Genomic DNA, 19,874 nt, shown 5'->3' with positions numbered 1-19,874 from the left:
CATTAAATCCAAATTTAATAATGATCTATCCTAAATTTATTGGTGATTTTTAGTGCCATGACAAGTAACATGCACTTGGGAGTTTGTCGCATTTTTCTTATTAGATAAAAGCATCACAAATTCTACTCTATTATATCTATCTATTTAATTATAATCTGTTATTCCTTACAATGAGCGTAGAGAAGTTGTTCCAATTACGTCTGCTGTCGACACAATAATAAATATGTTAATAGAAAAAGTCAATCGTTGATACAAATGTCAGCCTGCATGGAGAGAGCAGCCTTCTTTCGGTGATTTGTCAGCTAACCTCGCTTTACAGGCCTTTGAACATATGATTTATTGGGGTCTTCTGTCTTAAGCTTTGGAGGTCGAATTTCACCCTTCTTCCCCTGCAAATGCACATAATAAATAAGTCCATGCTTTCAGCCTTTCTCATTTGCTTTTCACGTGTGATATACAAAAACAGCCCAAAAAGATAAAATAAAAAAGTAGACACCATCTCACCTTCTTTCCACTCTTCATAAAATCTCTCCAGCTTGAAACCTGATGACCAAAACAAAAGGTAGATGAGCACACGGCCAAATTGCAGAAATATTTGCCAAGGAGAAAAAAAAAAAAGAAAAAAAAAAATGTAAAGTTTGTCAAAGAACAACACATGGAGTTATAATAGTCAACAATTGCATAGCATCATCAACATAAATTTCGAACTCCAACCACGAGATTATGGAGAGCTAAATAATGTTTTATTGAAAATTTCAGCATAACGCAACATGTTGGGGTTTATGCACATGGTAGCAAATTCAGACACGCCTTCATCGGACAAGTTCATAATCAAAAGGCATTCATATATTAAAAAGTTGAAGAGTTCTATTGGAAAGCCAAATAAAATAATTAAAACATAGCCAAAATGTTAAGAATACATATAGTCAGCTCGGGTTCTTCCATTTTTGGAAGTAGAAACGAAGGCATTCTTTGTCTACTTAGGAGTTCCACCCTTTTACACGAACTACACAAAATGAATATCATGAATACAAAATGCATGAAGGCTAACATGTAATGCAGAGCACAATAATATGGAAAGAAGTCAACGAACTAACCGATATGCTTACAAAATAATAAGTTTGTAAAATATTGGTTAGACGGTAATGAAACCAAGAGCAGTATTATGCAATTTGTGCTTTTGCACCAAGGCTGTGTGCCAGATTGAAGGTGGTTTCAGGAGACATTAAAAGAGAGATGGAAACAAACCCTCTGTTCTCTTGTTCCTTCCCACTGCTCTTCATGCTCACGCTTTCTCTTCCACATCTCTTTTGTTTCTTCTTCATCCTTCTTCAATCTACCTTCCTCTTCCGATATCTGAAACGATGAGAAAGGAAGAAAGATCATGAGAATATGAAGCCAAAAATGAAAACAGCCAATAGAAACAAGGAAATAACAGAGCTTTCAGCATACCCTCATCTGCATTTTTCTCCTTCGCCATTCCTGTTGTGTTAAGATTTCTCGAACCTTCAATTTCAGCTCCTGCTGGAACTCCTCTGACTGTTCATACATTTGCTCATATTTTCCCTTAAGCACACCAAAGAGCATAAGTTAATAGGTTATGTCAGAAGCCTTGGATTGGGAAGGGCAATATATTACGGAAAATATTACTGCCTAATGTCAGGAACGACCACCCCTCTTCCCCACCAATATATATACAAAACCCCACCACAACCAATTAGAGGGGTTAAAATAAAAAGCACCAAGACAAAACAATAAAATATACTACAGTAACAATCATTAAGTTAAAAACAGAAAAAAAAAAAAAAAACCCAGCATGCAAAGAATGACCAGTAGTGGAAAGAAGGCATTCTGAATATTAAAATACTCAATGCACTACCCCCCTCCTCTCGTATCAGAGAGGCGCATAAGAGTACAGACTTTCACATAATTATCTGACAACCTCATCCGTGAAGCTTCTTTTTAGATTCTCAACAGAAGAACTCACATTGGAAATATGAGAAATAATATAAATCAAGTATATGGATAAGGAAAACTCTGCATACCTCTTCAACCAATGACTTAATTTTAGAAGCTGTATCTTTCTTTAGCTGCTTCTTCCTCTTTATTCTAAGTTCCTCTGCAGTTCACATTAGATTAAGAATGAGCTAAAGAGGAAAATGGAGGGAAATGTAAGAATCCTGAGAAAAAGGGTGATAAAAGTATGTACACGCAGAAGATTTCTCCTATTTCGACAGAGGTTAGATTTGCTATGAAGTTAAATCATTAAAACTTTAGTACCAACCTTTAGCTGCATTCACTTGGCTAAGAATATAATCTCTTTCCTGTTCATCAAGTAAGAGTTGTTGGGCTTTTGCCAATGCTGCTCACAAGTCAACAATCCAATGTTGGTGAATAGTCAATTTTCAATTTAATATAAAAATACATAAAACTTTCTGTGTTTAGTATCCATATTCCTCCACAACATAAAAGTAACCATAGCATAATGAAAAGTGGCAAGTGAAACAAACTATTGTGATGTCAACATGCACATACATAGAAGAAAGAACCCGATCCTACCAGTTCATACAGTAATAACATGATGCCAAAGAAATTTTTACACATCTATTCTCTTTCAAATGTGATAATGTGTTCAATGAATCATGACAAACCTAAGAAAGCATCAGTTATGTCTAAGACCCGCAATGGTATCAATGAGGTCATCCTTCATTTTCTTGATAAGTAATTCATCTTATTAGAAAGTGTTGTGGGGTGCAATCCAAGTACACAAGAAGTATACAAGAAAGACACAATTAGGGAGAAGAACACAAATCTAAAAATTCTAAAAAATTATTGAAGCAAGAACTGTTGTAAACAACCATCTAAATATAAAGAGATTTGAGCAAAATAGCTTTTAACTCTAATGTAGTTCTCTCACAATCTTCAGAATTTCAAATATTGCATTCCCTCCAAATGCACCTTACTAAGCACAGTGGAGCCATCCTCCAAATTGTTATATTGCGGTGTCTTCCAAATTGACCTTTCCAACTAGCCTACAGTGCCACCATCTGTTGGGGGAATGACCCACTCTATCTCAAAAATACGAAAAATTGAAACCCACAAATCTCTAGCCATTTCGCAATGGAGAAGAAGGTGATATGTAGTTTTCCTGCTCTTTTGGCACATGCAACACTAATCCATCACAATGACATGCCACTTTCTCAAGTTGTCCAAAGTTAAAATCTTTCCTAACACTGCCGTCCATACAAAGAATGCCACTTTTGAGCGAGCCTTATTTCTCCAGATGCTCTTCCAAGGAAAGGGAGAACCAGCAGGGGGATTAAGCGCATGATAAAATTATTTAACCTCAAATGACCGCCTTTTGAAAGGGGATCCAACAAATTTTATCCTTGCCACCTCGTCTCAACTTGAGAGAGTGCACAAGATTAAAGAACGAAGTGACCAACTCCATCTCCCAATCATGCACTGATCTAAGAAAAGTGACATTTCACTGTAATGAGTCGTTTGAAAACTGCACATGATTTGCCATTGAAGCCTCTTTACAACGAGCAATACTAAACAAGACTGGAAAAGTGGTCTTCAAGGTCTAAGCTCCACACCACAAATTATGCCAAAACTTGACCTTAGACCCATCTCACACCTTAACTCTTAAAAATTTCAAGAAGTCCCCCAACCCCCTCCAAATGTTTTTCCACACCCCTACCCCGAGGATCCAAAGACCGCATTGGGACACCACCTTCCCCACAAGCTGGCATATTTAACTTCCACCACCGACCTCCACAAAGCCTTCCTCTCCGTGGCATAACGTCATAATCACTTTCTCAAAGAGCTCGATTAAACAAAAGTGAGTTTCTAACCCCCAAAATGCCTGAAAAGATTGGAATGCAAATCCCAAACACAGCTTCTGTCATGAATTCCTATAATATAACATTCTTTGGGAAAAAGGTAACATAGCACTCATTGTTTAACCCCCTTGTCCCCTTATAATCCTATCTTTCCTATCTTTTGCAAAGCTAATTCCTACTACCAAATCTAAATCCCTTTTCCTGATCATAATAAATCTTAAATCCATAAGTTCCCCTAACCCTCATCCCACCACAAATACACATAGGAAAATTCCCTAATTTCCCCTACACTAGTTTGTATCAGAGCAAATATCCTAAAGTGAGATTCTTGCTGAAAATTTCTTCCTAGTTCATGACACCAACTAATGCGGATTTGGATTCTAAGTTAAAGGCTTTTTCTCAAGATCATTAAGGAACAAAGAAGACTGTACACTATGAGTTCAAGGGTGTGTTTAATGGAAAAAAAGCTGGAACAATGCTACTATACAAGAGACTTTGGATAGGCTGCCACCATTATGTTGGGAAAAACTCTAGCTGGAACTTGGAGTTGGATTCCTCTTTATTAGGCCCGAGTTTATCCCCACCATTGTTGGCAAACATTGCACCATTCCCCCTCCAAAGTCTCATGGATTCAGCCCAGTCAATTGGCTGCCACATTGATCTCAGTTGGATATTGGTTTTCAATGCATCCTGATGCTATGTTCAGTGAAGGAACTCAGCCTTACCATCCACCACAAGTTAGACTAAAAGGAAGAGCCTAAGGAACACATGACAAAGACAAGGGAGCGATGGAACAAGATGGACACACTTTTGAATTTGAATACGTCAAGACCAAGTTAGTCTTGAAATGGTTTTATCAGGTATTCAGTTTACTGGTCAAACTAGGAGTTTCAATCCTAGTTGGTTAAAGAGTCCATATAAAATACGTCACAAACTCAAGTAAATTCAATTTGTGGGTAATGGAATATTCAGTATTTAGTTATTGAAAGCATGTGTGCCTAGAGTGTTCTCTCTCTTCAATCTCTCTTCTTTTGTCTACATGCCAACAGCCCCTAACTCCTCACTTATCCTTCCATTTTTCAAGCCTAGAGCATAGCTTTTCCTTCATATACTTGAAGCATCAAAACCCTAATTTTCCTGTAACCTTTAGCAACTAATAGCCTATCAAATTCCTTAGAATCCCAAACACAGCCACTTTCCAGAATTTCTGCAACCTATCATTCTTTATTTCAACCAATTTTTCCCTTCAAAACCCTATCTCTTCCAAACATATTCCTTTCTGTAAACCCTAAAGCCTTTTCCTCATAATTATTAAATCCAAAATCCACACATTTTTTAAACCCTAAGCCCACCACAAGCACAGTTGTAGATTTTCCTTATATCTACACTACATCACTTGGTCTTTGGTTCCAATCAAAAATGTCTGGCCAGAAAACATGAAGAAAATAATGCCATCAGGCTACACAATTCACTGCTGCTATCATATTCCTCATCATGCAGTCCTTCAATTTCTATGCCTAGCCTGCCCGATTATTTCCAAGTTCTTGCAAATAGTTGGGCCCTATCCAATAAAATATAGAAACAGATGAAACTCTCAGAAACAAATGATTGATGGAAGTGAATACACAAGCAGCATATGGATAATTATTCTAATACGTCTCTTGAATGGAAAGGATCAGAAAACCTACTACCTAGAATCAAATTGTTTATTATAGAAACTTTGTCAACTATAGCTGTCCATGTAAAGAAAACTAATACAGATGGGCTCAGAACCAGATACTTCATGACATTGATGAAAGTAACCAAATGGGTGTGAGCCTGCAGGAGGAAATATAGTTTTACAGTAGAGAATCTGCACCATTGATCTTCTCCAAAAATCTGACTTAGAAAGCACTCTAAAGCTATAAAGATGTTCTGATGAATCTTTACCAAAAGTTACTGAGAGTTCTATTGAAAGGCTGCACAGAATATCACTCTGCAACCTCACTGGATAATGGTCATCCTTTGCCCTTCCCACATGGTAAAGGTCTGCACATATCCCATTACACGAAGCACCTTTCCAAAATAGCCATATTCTGCAGCTGTGTAACACACCTACAAGCTGAAACTACACTAATTTTACCAAAAATAAGTCCCACCATATTACTCCACAGATTTCTTCTCCTCCTTAGATCTCTATATTTACTTTAGTGGCAGGATTATGCTCAACACCTAATGATATCATCTAAAAAGGAATAAAAGTTGGAAAATCAATTAACAAAGTGCTGGCTAAAGTTTACCACCCTACCACCCCAATATAAACAGCTACCTTCTAAACCACTCAGTCCAATCCAGAAATCTAAAAGACTCAAACTAGATTAAAAAAAGAATTGGAAATTCAAGGGCCACCAGCTGTTTCTCTCTTTATAGCCCATACCTGAGGCACATTCCATTATGTTTAAAACACAAAACTCCTTTAAGTTTGGATTTGTCAAGATTTGGCTCACAAGTTTAACACAGCTTAAAAATCTTAGCATGAAGCTTACAACCCTCAACTATCAGCCAGCATCAGTGGATAGCAACATGTAATTAGCAAATCACAGATGTGTAAGTAAAGCAGTCTCTCATCCTGCAACAAAAGCATCCAGGAAAAAACCACTTTTTTCTCATTTTAATTGTTGCGTTTAGCACAAAAGCAGGAACAGAGAACAATCAAAATGAGTTATATGCTATAAAATTCTTTATCAAAAAGGAAAAGAAAAGAGTACTTATCCGAAAATATACATAATTCATTATTGTACCTAACATGGTAATAAGTTCTCTCTCAAGTTTAGATTTATAAATGCACAGAAATGTTTTGGACAAGATTCTATATATGCCATAGAAATTTTACAAAGAGATAAGTAGTTGACATATACACCCATATTTGGTCCCACTATAATACCTCCAAATGCCTCTTTTGCTTGTGGATGCTTGCATTTATCAGGATGGACCAGCAAAGATAACTACAGATGTTTAACATTAAAAATGTCATTAAATTTTGATTTAATAATATAAATAAATGATCCAATTTCATTTGAATGAAGGATTTACCTTACGGTACTGCTTTTTAACATCGTCTGCGGATGACTCAAATGGTAGCCTTAGATACTCAAATGGATTTAACTTGAAGCAGGAGAGGATCCTAAGGATTTAAGAAAGTAAGAGATTAATCAAAGTATAGTATAATATGATGGAGTGAGAAGATCATAATTAACAATCAAGCATGTAAATATAATTTAAGGGGGAAAAAACAACAAACATAAGCATGAATACAATGACAAGAAGGATGGTGTAACATCCCAGTCCTGCATTGGGAAGATGATAAGTCCAACATTGGTTCTTTACTAGGTGAGGCTGAGCTTTATAAGCACTTCTAGGGAGCTCCAATTGCAACTTGACTAGTCCTTTTGAAGTGATAATGCAAATGTGGCTAATGCTTTCCTTAGGTCGTTACAGATGGAAAATTACAACATGTTAAGATTATTCCTAGATGAGGACAGTAGAAGCAATTTGCTTATTCCTTCAAAATCCTAATAATGAGAACCCCCCAAATAAAACAAGAAATGACCTCCCAGAGATACCCCAATGAACAATGCTTCTAATCAAACATTCTCACATTCTCTTAAGCCAAAATCACAAAAATAGTTGCTACAAGAGCACACAACCACAAATCATTTTGTGCTACCTTCCCTATCTTGAGGCACACCACACAGCTGACAAGTAGCAAATATAACAATCATTTCCATATCAGAAGATATATGAATTTAATTGTCGAAGCTTATATTGAACCTAACACACATATTAAAGCAAAGGGCTTTAGGAGTCATAAGATGCTTGTATGTTCATATGGAGTGTCATGCGTCCTTTCACAAGCTATTTCCCAGGTGCTTTCGAAATGTAGTAATCAAACTGCCTTTTTATGCTCTTTATTTGAAGGACAGCGGGTTTGGCTCTATAAAATATTATCTTTTGTTGATGTATTATTTTTGTCATTTTGTCTTCTTATGGGAGCGCCTCTCTTGTGTACTTGAGTGGCACTCCCTTTGCATCTCCTTTAATGACTTTACTAAAAACAAATGCAAATAGATATTCAGACAGTTATACTAGTACATGTAAACAGCAAAGAATTGGTGCAATACAGAAGAGTAACTATTGACAGCAAACCAACGTGGTCAATCTTGTCTGGACAAAGTTTAATCCCAATGAGTAGGATGACTTTTAACCAGTGCATTGACTGAAGGATTTCCATCATTCATCTGCCCCTTACTCATTCCTCACCTGAATTTTACCTTCATTCTGCACAAATTTGAAATGCAGTAGGCTAAGGACAGTCCACTCACTGCTTAGGTACTTATTTATATACCAGTCAACTGAGTGCTTTTATTCAAATGTTATAGTGTTTCATTCTCTTTGCCATTTTCAGGAGAAAATGAAGGACTAGGGGCCCTAAAACAGGCATTTGCAAGATTTTTTTTTTGTCACCCAAAATGGCCTTTAGGGTAACAATTATTGATAAGAAGCCATTGTAGTTTTGTTGCATACAATTAAGATGTCAAGCTTGCTGGGGTTTCAGGCAGTATTATTGCGTTCAACCCATTGTAGCACCCTTATTTGGGAAAATGAAGATTTAACCCAATGTTCTCTTTTCCCTATAGAGGAATTACACACACACACATAAATATACACACAACCACTAAAACTAAAAGATCTCATGACCTCCCTCACTATCGTACTGTTTTGATAAGAAAAAGTACTTAACGAGGAAGCACTTCTGCATTCTCGCTGATACACCATAATTATTATGCATATAACAAAATTTCTTTTAGTTCTATTTTTGTTTTTTTATTTGTTTAAACTTCCATGTTTCCTCTGTCACCTTGATGCTAATATTGTCTAACCTCATAATTATTATGTTCTTCAATATGAAGAACAAATCCAATCTCATCAAGACCTAATTCACGTCTATCAAGTCTCAACATGTAGCATAAACCGGACCCAACCCCCCCCAAAAAAAGGAGAAAAAAAAATCGTTCAATTAGGGGTTCGGCCAATTATTCAACATGTTTCAGCCTAGAAAAATATAATCCAATGACAAACCGAGATACAGCAATGAATAAAAAAAAAAATTCAGCTTAGGGATTCAGCCAACAGCAAAAATTGAAAATCTCGCCGAATGCACAAAAATAAATAAATATGAAACACTAATTGCACATCAACCGCATCCAATAGATTAGCCGAAATACCATAATCAAATAACAAAGACGAAATCATAATTGTGCACAGAGAGAGAGAGAGAACCTGAGCACTTCGTTATCCCTCTCGACTTCGCTGACTTCGGCGTAGAAGTTCTTGAGAAGCAAATCATCATCGGTGGGTGTGCTTCCCATCCTTCGCCTTTGATTTACGCCTCTCTCTCTCTCTCTCTCTCTCTCTGTGTGACACAGGCAACATAAACATTAAACACAGACAAATCTTTGTTTAGTTTCAATCCTTCCCCAGTTTGAGACCAGACAAGCTCTTGTCTGGCTTGGGCTTGGGCTTGGGCTTGGGCCTGGGCCTAATTATTTCTCTCTCTTTTTCTTTTTTTTTCCTACTTCGATATTGAAATTGTGAGACCAAATCAAAAATGCTTTTGTTTATTGTGCATTGGTTATTTTTGGTAATCGCTGTAATCTTCATTATCATTAGAGAATGATTAATGTTATAAGTCTTTGTAGAGTCATCTTAGGTCCTCTCAAATGTGATGTACCTTTAAAATTACCGTTAAATTTGAGATGTGATGTATTAAATTTTGATCTGTTGTTGATTTTAAAAGCCACATTACATTTGAGATGATTCCAGAAAGACTCTAGGAAAGCTTATAGCATTACTCTTACTCTTAGAGTATATATATATTGAGAAATTATTCTCACGTGATATAAAAGTGAAAATAACTTTAAGGGTTTTATATTTTGGTTATTTGTTAGATAACATCTTCTATACGGTTGTGGTAGAAAAGTGTGGTTTTCTGCCACTAATCAGAGGTTCCCACATAAGCTTATCGTCCCAAGCTTACACTTATGAAAAAAATACAACCACATCTGGTAATATCAAATTTAAGTTAAAAAATGAATTAATTTTTTTTCAAACAAAATTAAAACGGTAGTAAGGGGCATGAGTTGGGGTGGCCTCGTGGCCTGGGGGTGGTCGCGCCCGGCCACCCCAGGCCATCTAGGGTGGCCGACGAGCCACCCCTAAGCTAGGGGGTGGCCGCGCAAGCAACCCTAGATGTAGGTGGGTGGCTCGCTGGCCATCCCTAAGGGGGAGGGGGTGGCTAGTGAGCCACCCTTTCAATTTGTTTTTTGTTTTTTTTTTTTTTAAAAAAAAAATTAATTAATTAATTAATTATTTAAATTTTTTTCTAATATTTGGTATATAATTAGGTGTTTTGATTTTTTTTTATCATATTTTATGCTGATGTGTCATACATTGATTAGTGAGTAGAAAAGTGGGCTTTTATGTCATGACCGTATTGAAAATATTCTCTATTTGTTAATGTTTTTGTTGTGAAAAAAAAGAAAAGAAAAAAGGTGTGATATTCAAATGCACTTCAAGAACAGGTCCAAAACACCTTGATCGTAGTGATGATAGCAAGCAGGCTATTTGATCTAAAGACTTCAAGGCATTAATTTTCAAGTTTCAAAAAGGTTCAATTGAATAAGATTGAACTAGAAGACTCACATAATGCTCAGATCGCAATGGCAATTGCAGTCATCGCATAACGTTCAATTGAAATGGTCATCAAGTCATATCCGAGGCACTCGATCGTGTCCCATTTGAATATTGTTATGCGAAAACTGTAGAATCCTAACTCACTTTCAAATGATATCACAGCAAACTGATTAAACTTCAGCATACTTCTTAAAAACTTTAGTTTTCTCAACCTTTATACAAGTATCATATGTCACGACTTCCGTATACATCCTGATGGGTTACGATTCATTGATATTGTTGATTTTTTGACATTGTTCTAAGCCTAAACAAGTCAAACTTTATCCTGATCGGACCTAAGCCCATTGGTTGGGTTGAACTTGAATTAAGTCTTGAACCCAATTCTGACGCAATTATAAGCCCAATATTTAAAGTACAAAGGCAGTAATATATGAGCATATATTAAATAAAAAGAAAAAGTTCACGTACCCTCCTTAAACTACCATCTAATTAATAATGTCATTCCAAACTTTTAATTAGGACAATTTTCCTCCCAAACTAGAAAAAAGTTGACAATGCCCCTCCCCCTCCCCCAAGGCTAGCAAAAGCCAAAAATGACCATAAATTTTTTCCAATAAGACAAAAATACCCCTATAAATTTAAAAAATATATATATATTCTTTAACAGAAATGATTTTTTTTTAATAAATAAAATTTGCCTTTTTTCCATTTTATTTCATTTTTAGTATTTTTTTAAAAAAAAGGTTAATATGGGTATTTTCGTCATTAAGGGGACATTTTCGCAATTAAAAGTTTGAGGGTGTCATTGTCAATTGAGTAGTAGCTTGTGAGAGTTATCTGAACTTTCCCTGAATAAAACTTCACGACCAGAGCAAAAGACTAAGGCCTCGTTTGGTTGGCGGAATGTTTAGTCCATAGTAAAAAGAATAGCTACTAATAGGAATAGAACAATGTGCAATAGAATAGTTATTCTTATTCCTTAGTTTGATAACAACACAAACGGAAAAATTGGAATTGGATCAAAATTACAAAAAACCTCTTTTTCTTTTTTTTTTTCAAACATGCATAAGTTTATTGTAGCCATGACTATTATTACATAATTAAATACGAATACCATTTTACCTGTCGATATTATGCTATTTTTTTTCAAGATCTATACGGTTTCGCTTCAGTTTGAGAATATAGATCGAGTCCTAGAGTATAGCATGTCTCAACTCTTTCACCTTGTGTTTACGATTTCACGGATAGAACTAATTTTGTTCACCTTGTAGTTGAGTATCAAAGCAAAAACAAGGAAGTTTTTGAAACCGACCTAAATCTGTGTAATGTGAATTATAGGCAACTTCGATGGGCTTATAATCTCAATCACAATAGTTGTGTGTATACATTTATGTCTCACAATAGAAGGCATATGAACACAAACTTGTATTTCAGCAACATTCCGTGGCTAACAAGAAATTGTCACCATCATTACTCCAACCAAAATAAGGTATTAATTTGTCTTTGAATTTTTAAATTTAGATAATTAAATTCATATATAATCAATATATATATATATATATATTGATTATTCATTTATTTACATGCAATACCATGGAGTCGATCAGCTGGTTTTACACAAGATGATGCAACACAAGATTTATACAGTTTCACACACGAGATTTTAATTTTGATTATTCATTTATTTATTTATTTATTTTTTTTTGAAATAATTATTCATTTATGTTAGTCTTACGGCTTCAATCCAAGCTTGTTGCATAAGTTTATTGTAGCCATGACTTTTATTACAAAATCAAATGCAAAAACCATTTTACCTGTCGATGTTATGCTGTTTTTTTCCAAGATTTATACGGTTTTGCTTGAGTTTGAAAATATAGATCGAGTCCTAGAGTATAGCCTAATTTAACTCTTACACCCTGTGTTTTATGACTCCACAGATAGAACTAATTTTGTTCATCTTGTGGCTGAGTATCAAAACAAAAAGGGTAAATATATTATAAATCCCTGAGTCAACGCGGCAAAATTAAATAGTCCCTAAGTTTTTTTTTTTTTTTTTTTTCAAATTTATTCCCTAGGTCAATCAAAATGCCAGAAAAATCTTTGTCGTCAAAATTTTCTAACTGCCATTAGTCCCTTCTAAACGGTGTATTTTATGAATGCCAGATGAGGCGAAAATGTTGATCCTACGTGTCCAAGTGTACACGTAGGACCAAAACTCACCATTTTGGGAACATCCAAAACGGTGAGTTTTGGAAACTTGGGGGTTTCATTTTAAACTCCTAAGTCATATTTCTTCCCCGACGAAACAAATGACCGACCCAAGCATACCCATCGACCCATGCAATCCCAGACATACCAACCAACGCACGCAGCGGCTGAACGGAGACCCACTGACGGTTGAATGTAGACCCATATGCATGACATAATCCACCGTTGAGCCTAGCAGTCTGGCTTCCAACCTGAATCCGGCGTCCACCCATTTCTGACTTAGAACCGAGACCCACCGGCCGGCAACCCATCCAAGGTAATTTCCCATACTTTTTTTGTGGTCTGTGCTGGTCTAACAGTGTGGAACAACAGAAAGTAATTCCAAAGCAAATCATCAGCTACCACTTTTTGTTGTTTTTCATCCCAACAAAACCCCTTTTGAGTGAGTAGAATCTTTATGCTACTATTTCGACATATACTTTAACAATGACTGTATGAAATGCAGAGTATTCATCAATAGAAGCATTAGTAATCTTAGAATTTATTGTAGAGAATATAGCATTCGAAAAACACTCACAAGTGCCTCGTTTTGTTCAAGTTTGAAAATGACATAGGTAGATGATTCCAGATATGTGATTCTAATCAATTTGTGACCATTCCAAATATTGTGACCATGCCTGCCCAAGCTTTCTTCTTAAAAGTGTGGCCAGTCTTATTCCCTTTATATATTGTTTAGTTTTGTGTATATTGTTTTGGTTAGATAGTAAGATGAATAGGAAGAAGAAAATTCTCGGGGAAGGAGACAATGAAGACGAACTCTACACTGTGAAGCCCAATAAAGTTTGTAAATTTTATTTTGTGAAACCCATAATGGAATTGTGATTACTGCTAATGATTTGGGGTTTAACTGTAGAATGAACAGTCAACGTCGTCGGCATCTATAATATCATCGGCCAAAGAGGACATATAACTTGTGCAGTATAGGTGCAGCCTTACAACTCCAATTATAACATCCACGACTATAAGAAATCTTAGGAGACGATTCTATGTATGACCACAAAAAGGTATTTGAATTTGGCAAATCTAACGCTGAGAAATAGTTATTACTTCGTACTTGTTTTTTATTGTCAATTTGTTTGTGTAATGATAGAAAGTTGGACAATATCGTTTTTTCCAATGGTATGAAGAACCAACTTGTGCTTGCGGAAGGGAGGTCCTACCTGGGTTATACAAACAAGTTAATTACCTGAAGAGCAAAGTGTCATCACTTAGGGCTAGACTGAGGATTCAAACATATATGTTAGTTTTTTTCTTGGTGGTTTGTGTATTGCTGATTTGTTTAAGGTTAATAGGGCATTGATTACTACTTTTTTATTGCATGTTTTGTATCACCTTGCTTCAATTAGGGGAATAGGCCAAGTGATTATTAAAACCCCAATGACTTCTTGAATTTGTATAATTATATGTATGTTAATGTTTGGACCGAATATGAGCACGCTATATTTGGTGGTTACCTGTTTTCTTATATCTGTTTTAGTGCAAAATATTTCTAGTAGATGCATGTATGAATTCCTAAACATAACTACATTTTGTGCAAAATTACAGATTGCATACATATGCACATTACACGAAATCAACAATGTCAACAAGTTTTGAGCAAAAGCGCCACCATTGTCATGCATTGTGGCATATTACATTCATCCACGACAAGCAAAATAAAACGTCTTAAACAAAGGTAACGGAGAATGTGATAAGTGTTTAATACAACATCAATAACATCAAAAAAAAAAAAAAAAAAAAAAAGCACTTAAGTAACTTCATATAACATCACTAACATCACTTAAGTTAGTGAACACAACGTCATTGTGTAGCACTACATCTTCGGCTCCTTAGTACACGGGTAGCACTACGTGTACCACCATGATGTGATGACCTTGTCCCACTAGCTTTTGCCTATGGTTTATGTTGGGGTCCATACAATGCGTTAGCAAAAATAAAATAAACAAAATAAAATGTGAAATATTACTTAGTTTTACCTGTAACTCAGTAGCCCTATGTGTACGAACCATTGGAGGTGACGACCTTGCTTGTCCTTCTTTTTGGGGCTGAGATTGTGATCTCTATAATGCATTCACAAACAAAAAAAAAAAAACATAAGTGTCAAAAATTACACATAAAGTCGCTCGATATTTTGGCATATCTCTGCAATACTAACAAAACTAATAATAAAGCATGTTGTATGGCTACTAAACCATTTAACTATTTCTAGTTTTACCTGTGACTCATTAGCCATACTAGTACGAACAGTTGTTTGTGATGACCCTCCTGCTGCTTCTGTGTGTGGTCCATATTGTGATCCCTAGAATGCATGCATTAACCAAACATAATCAGAATGAAACATTTTCAGGCTAAGACAATGTAGTATCATTTTGAGTAAGGTAACTAAGTTAACAACAATAATGCTAATATTCCTCTATTCAATAAGTACTAAGTTAACAAATTTTGGTTTTACCTGTACTCGAGTAGTATCATTTTTTGGCTTATATTTCTTTGGTTACCATCTCTTCCGGCCTTCCCTTAAAGGTAAGGCACAACCTTTGTAATTATGCCCTAAACCCCCACAATTTCCAGATCTTACAATATAGCCATTACGGGTTAGCTTGTAGGGGTTAGTTGGCTCATCTGGTGCTTTTTTTCCTTGCAATCTTTGGTCTACCAGGAGTCCTTCTAATGATAGGTGGCAGAATCTCATCACATTTATCATCAGCCAGCCATGTATTCGAACTTTCAATGCCATATACTCGAGTTGCGTATCCTTGCATGTACTTGTCCATCTTGTAATATCCATCCAAATACTCCTTCGGCTTTTGCTTATGTATGTAAATTGCAGCACAAACATGTATGCAAGGGATCCTATTCAATTGCCATCTCGCACATGTGCACATGTGGTGATCTAACCTGACTAAACGCCGTTTATCGTACACGTGGTCAACCGCGAACTCCAATTCATTCTGCCACCGACTTATATAATTTTTTGCATCACTTTTTGATCTCTCCAATTTTTTCTAAATCTTTGGGCATATTATGTATTGCGCTGCCCGAACTCCATTTCTTTTTTGCTGGAAGTGTGCCATTATTGTCCGACGGATTTCTTCAACCATTGTCAAGATGGGCTTACCTCTAGCTTCTTTAATCCAAGCGTTAAAGCTCTCAGCTAAGTTGTTCAATAGCATATCACTTTTGGATTTGCAGCTGAAAGCGTGTCTGGACCATGACGCTTTAGGTACATCGGTCAAGTAAGCGTGTGCTTCTTTATCCATTGACAAGATATTCTGCATGTGGTGTTTAAATGCATAAATATTGGCTGCCTGTGCAGCCCCCCATAGCTCATCTTTGAAGGCTTTTCCTGTGTACCCTTTAGCTTTGAAGTTTGCATGTAGATGCCAAACACAAACACCATGCTCAGCATGTGGCAACACTACATCAACTGCAGTTCCAAGGCCCTACACAGATGAATATAACATTGAATAATATGTAAGAACATACTAAAATTTTAATTGATCAAAAAGAATATAATCATTTTATGACACCAAATACCTTCTGTCTGTCAAACATTACAGTCCAACCAAGTCTACCTTCTAAGCCTCATAAATCTTCTAGCAAAATGGTAATAAACCATTGCCATCACTCTCTAGTCTCAGCTTCAACCACTGCAAATGCAATGGGGAACATGTCATCGTTTTCATCATTGCTTATGGCACACAACAATTGCCCCCCCCCCCCATATTTTCCCTTTAGATGACAAGCATCTAAACAAATAATTGGCCAACAACCATGCTTGAACCCATTCTTGCACACATCAAGGCAAATATACATTCTTTGGAAGAATGCTCATTCTCTCTAAATAAAAGCACTACTACCAGGGTTGGTACTTCGTACTGTCGATGCGTACCTTTTTGTGAGGTGATATTGCTTGAAATGGCTACCAAAGAGTTGATGTAATGCCTCCTTCTTTGCCCTATAGCAACAAGCAATGATAACGTCTATGTTAAGGTCTCTCTTCACCTTCTGTTGCAATGCATACGGGTTCCATGTGGGATCATCTTTGAAATCCTTCTTATATGTACGAACCATGTAATCGACATCGCATCTGGTGTTTTCGTATTGATAAGCACAAGTATGAGTCGGGTAGAAAGTTTTAATCTGTATAGAATTCGTTGTAGCATCAATAGAAGCATGAATCCTCCATGCACAATGCGTTTCTCTACATATTGCACTAACTCTACCCAAGTCATTGTGTTTGTAGTGGTAGTTGAACCCATTATGCACAGCATACAGTTTAAGTGCCCTATTGAAGGAATATGTATATGCAAACTGATCCCCTATGCCAAACTTCACTGAAATTTTCAAGTCATGTTTTTCATTGAACTGCCTATACCGCTTCTTATTTTTTCCATTGTCAGAATCATTGCCCTGCAAACCCGCAAGACCATTACTTTCATCCTCAGATTCGTCATCCCCAAACTCAGCTCTTTTATCATTTATATTACAGTCAACCTTCTCCTACCAGTTGGACGTTCCATCCTTTTCTTTATTGACCTCATTAGCATCGTAGTATAGGTCTTTATCCTCACCATCAGTTATTTCAAAGTCATTCAACAGCTCCTTTATGACTTCATCAATATCCTGAACAACTTTGGTCTTCCGTGGCCTACCACGTCTTCTATTGTTTTTAGCTGTTTCTGGCATGGTGTGAACACGATTTTGAGCATTTTCCTCCACACCGACATTACAATTATTCCCCACACCAATATTAACATTGTCCTCTTCATCTTGCAATACCGGTTGAGCATACATTGTTTTTCTTCTTATTCTTTTTATAGAAAAAAAAAAAGAAAGGATCAACAACCACCATAATTTACCTAAACCCTAAACACAAATAAACTTAATGCTCAATCAATTAATTTTTTTTTTTTAAAAAACCAACTTAAAATACTATAAACATGTGTACCAACCTCGACTAGTGGTCAGTCGACTGGTGGTCGGTTGCTTACTTGCTTGCTTTCTTGGAGGTGCACAGTCCTTGGAAGTCATTTTCTTTGATGGTGTAAAAGTACAGGTAGCCCTAGTTTTGACCTGTGGGCTTTTAGAAATTCGTGGTTGAGCATTTTCAAAAGGGATTTCATCTTGTCCTTCTCCATCTCCATCTCCATCTTCACTGACATCCCTAATTGTTTCATCCACCCCACCACCCCCTTCTCCATCTTCTCTTTCAGTAGCTTCAAAAAATAAATGCTCCTCTATAATAACAGCATCGTCTACCAAATGTTCAACATATAAATGAACTTCTTCAGATGTGTAACTCTCAACAACATTTATAAAATCTATAATTTATGCATCTCCATTCAAAGATATCAATTGGTCATGATGGTCACTGACGTTATACTAGAGTCTAATGTCGTTCAAGTATCCTAAATCACGAACCAACTCTTTCACCTTCCACAAACTCAAATAGTCAACATCGTACTCTCTTATTTTATGGACGTCACCACCAACGTACAAAAATGGGTTATGGCGCATTATCCCACCATGATGGAAGCTTATATTGATCAGCATATCTATAAACATATAAAAGAGACCTAAAATATCAGATGATCATATGATTCATGTGAACATACGAAGAAAGTCATAAGTTCATGCAATAAGCAAACAATATTTTGCTAAGTGTTTTGTATACATATGCATGTAAAGCGGCTTACATAAGATTAAGTACAGGCAACATTTTTATGTTTCATTCCATGCAATACATGCTCTTTAAGGTGGTCCATGCTCTTTTTAAGGTAGTCCATGCCCTTATACATGTTTGTTCTTTTATCCAAAGGCAAGATTGTGTCTTTCTTTAACCACAAATACCAAACTACTACCTTAGCCAAGTTGTAATTACTCACAACCCTCTCTATGACCCACAATCAATTGTCAAAGGACAAAGCATAACAAACATAGGCTATTATGGACAAAGCAATTACAGCCCAAAAGTTCACAATAATAATGGAATAAAGTTAGATTCCATTCCAACCACAACCAATATGGACCACACCCACTGCCAACAATGCAATAAAGTATGTTTTGTAAGATTTCAACACATATTATATTGTATATATAAATCTAACACAGATTTGACAAAAATTTTGGGGATGGGGGTTTCGACAAAAATCTTACAATAGAGCAAAAAGATTCTTAAAACTACAAGAAAACTGTTCCACACTGTTAGACTAGCACATACCACAAAAAAATTATGGGAAATTACCTTGGATGGGTTGCCGGCAGGTGGGTCTTAGTTCTAGGTCAGAAATGGGTGGACACCGGATTCAGGTTGGACGTCGGACCGCTAGGCTCGACGATGGATTCTATCGCGCCGATGGGTCTCCGTTCAGTCGTCGGTGGGTCTCCATTCAGCCGCCGCGTGGGTCGGTGAGTATGCCTGGGTTGGTCGTTTGTTTCATCGAGGAAGAAATATGACTTGGAGGTTTAAAATGAAACCCCCAAGTTTCCAAAACTCACCATTTTGGATGTTCCCAAAACAGTGAGTTTTGATCCTACGTGTACACTTGGACACGTTGGATCAACATTTTCCCCTCATTTGGCATTCGTAAAACACACCGTTTAGAAGGGATTAACGGCAGTTACAAAATTTTGACGGCAACAATTTTTCTGGCATTTTGATTGACCTAGGGAGTAAATTTTCGAAAAAAAAAAAAAAAAACTTAGGGACTATTTAATTTTGGCGCGTTGACTCATGGATTTATGATATATATACTCAAACAAAAATAAGGGAGTTTTTGGAATTGACCTAAATCTGTGTAATGTGAATTATGGGCTACTTCGATAGACTGATTATCTCGATCCCAGTAGTTGTGTTTATGCATTTATGTCTCGCAATATAAGGCATATGAACACAAACTTGTATTTCAGTAACATTTTGTGGATAATGAGAAATTGTCACCATCATTACTCTAACCAAAATAAGGTATTGATTTGTCGTTAAATTTATAAATTTAGATAACTAAATTCACACACACACACACACAC

The 19,874-nt window shown here is 36.3% G+C and overlaps 1 protein-coding gene across 1 annotated transcript; it reads right to left on the bottom strand.

The window, feature by feature from the left end:
* Window positions 1-113: 113 nt before the first annotated feature.
* On the bottom strand, window positions 114-9,316 carry LOC132164038 (Chaperone DnaJ-domain superfamily protein). Its single transcript, XM_059574443.2, has 9 exons — window positions 9,165-9,316; window positions 6,918-7,008; window positions 6,769-6,829; window positions 2,285-2,362; window positions 2,046-2,119; window positions 1,453-1,566; window positions 1,249-1,356; window positions 505-543; window positions 114-389 (listed from the first exon to the last, which is right to left on the bottom strand). Exons 1-9 carry the CDS (start codon window positions 9,251-9,253, stop codon window positions 303-305), a joined length of 741 nt encoding a protein of 246 aa, XP_059430426.1. The 5' UTR covers window positions 9,254-9,316; the 3' UTR covers window positions 114-302.
* Between the last annotated feature and the right edge of the window lie 10,558 nt (window positions 9,317-19,874).

The sequence above is a fragment of the Corylus avellana genome, chromosome 8 (assembly GCF_965113065.1).
Source record: "Corylus avellana chromosome 8, dhCorAvel1.hap1.2, whole genome shotgun sequence".
Classification (NCBI taxonomy): domain Eukaryota; kingdom Viridiplantae; phylum Streptophyta; class Magnoliopsida; order Fagales; family Betulaceae; genus Corylus; species Corylus avellana.
Note: the sequence above shows the minus strand (reverse complement) of the source record. Positions and strands in the feature narration are given on the sequence as shown.

Excerpts from the sequence above, each read along its gene's own strand:
- LOC132164038 (XM_059574443.2), bottom strand. The coding sequence starts at position 9,253 with ATGGGAAGCACACCCACCGATGATGATTTGCTTCTCAAGAACTTCTAC. Across the intron at positions 6,830-6,917 it reads TTAAAAAGCAGTACCGTAAG|TTATCTTTGCTGGTCCATCC; the intron begins GTAAATCCTTCA and ends AAACATCTGTAG. Across the intron at positions 1,357-1,452 it reads GGAGAAAAATGCAGATGAGG|ATATCGGAAGAGGAAGGTAG; the intron begins GTATGCTGAAAG and ends TCATCGTTTCAG.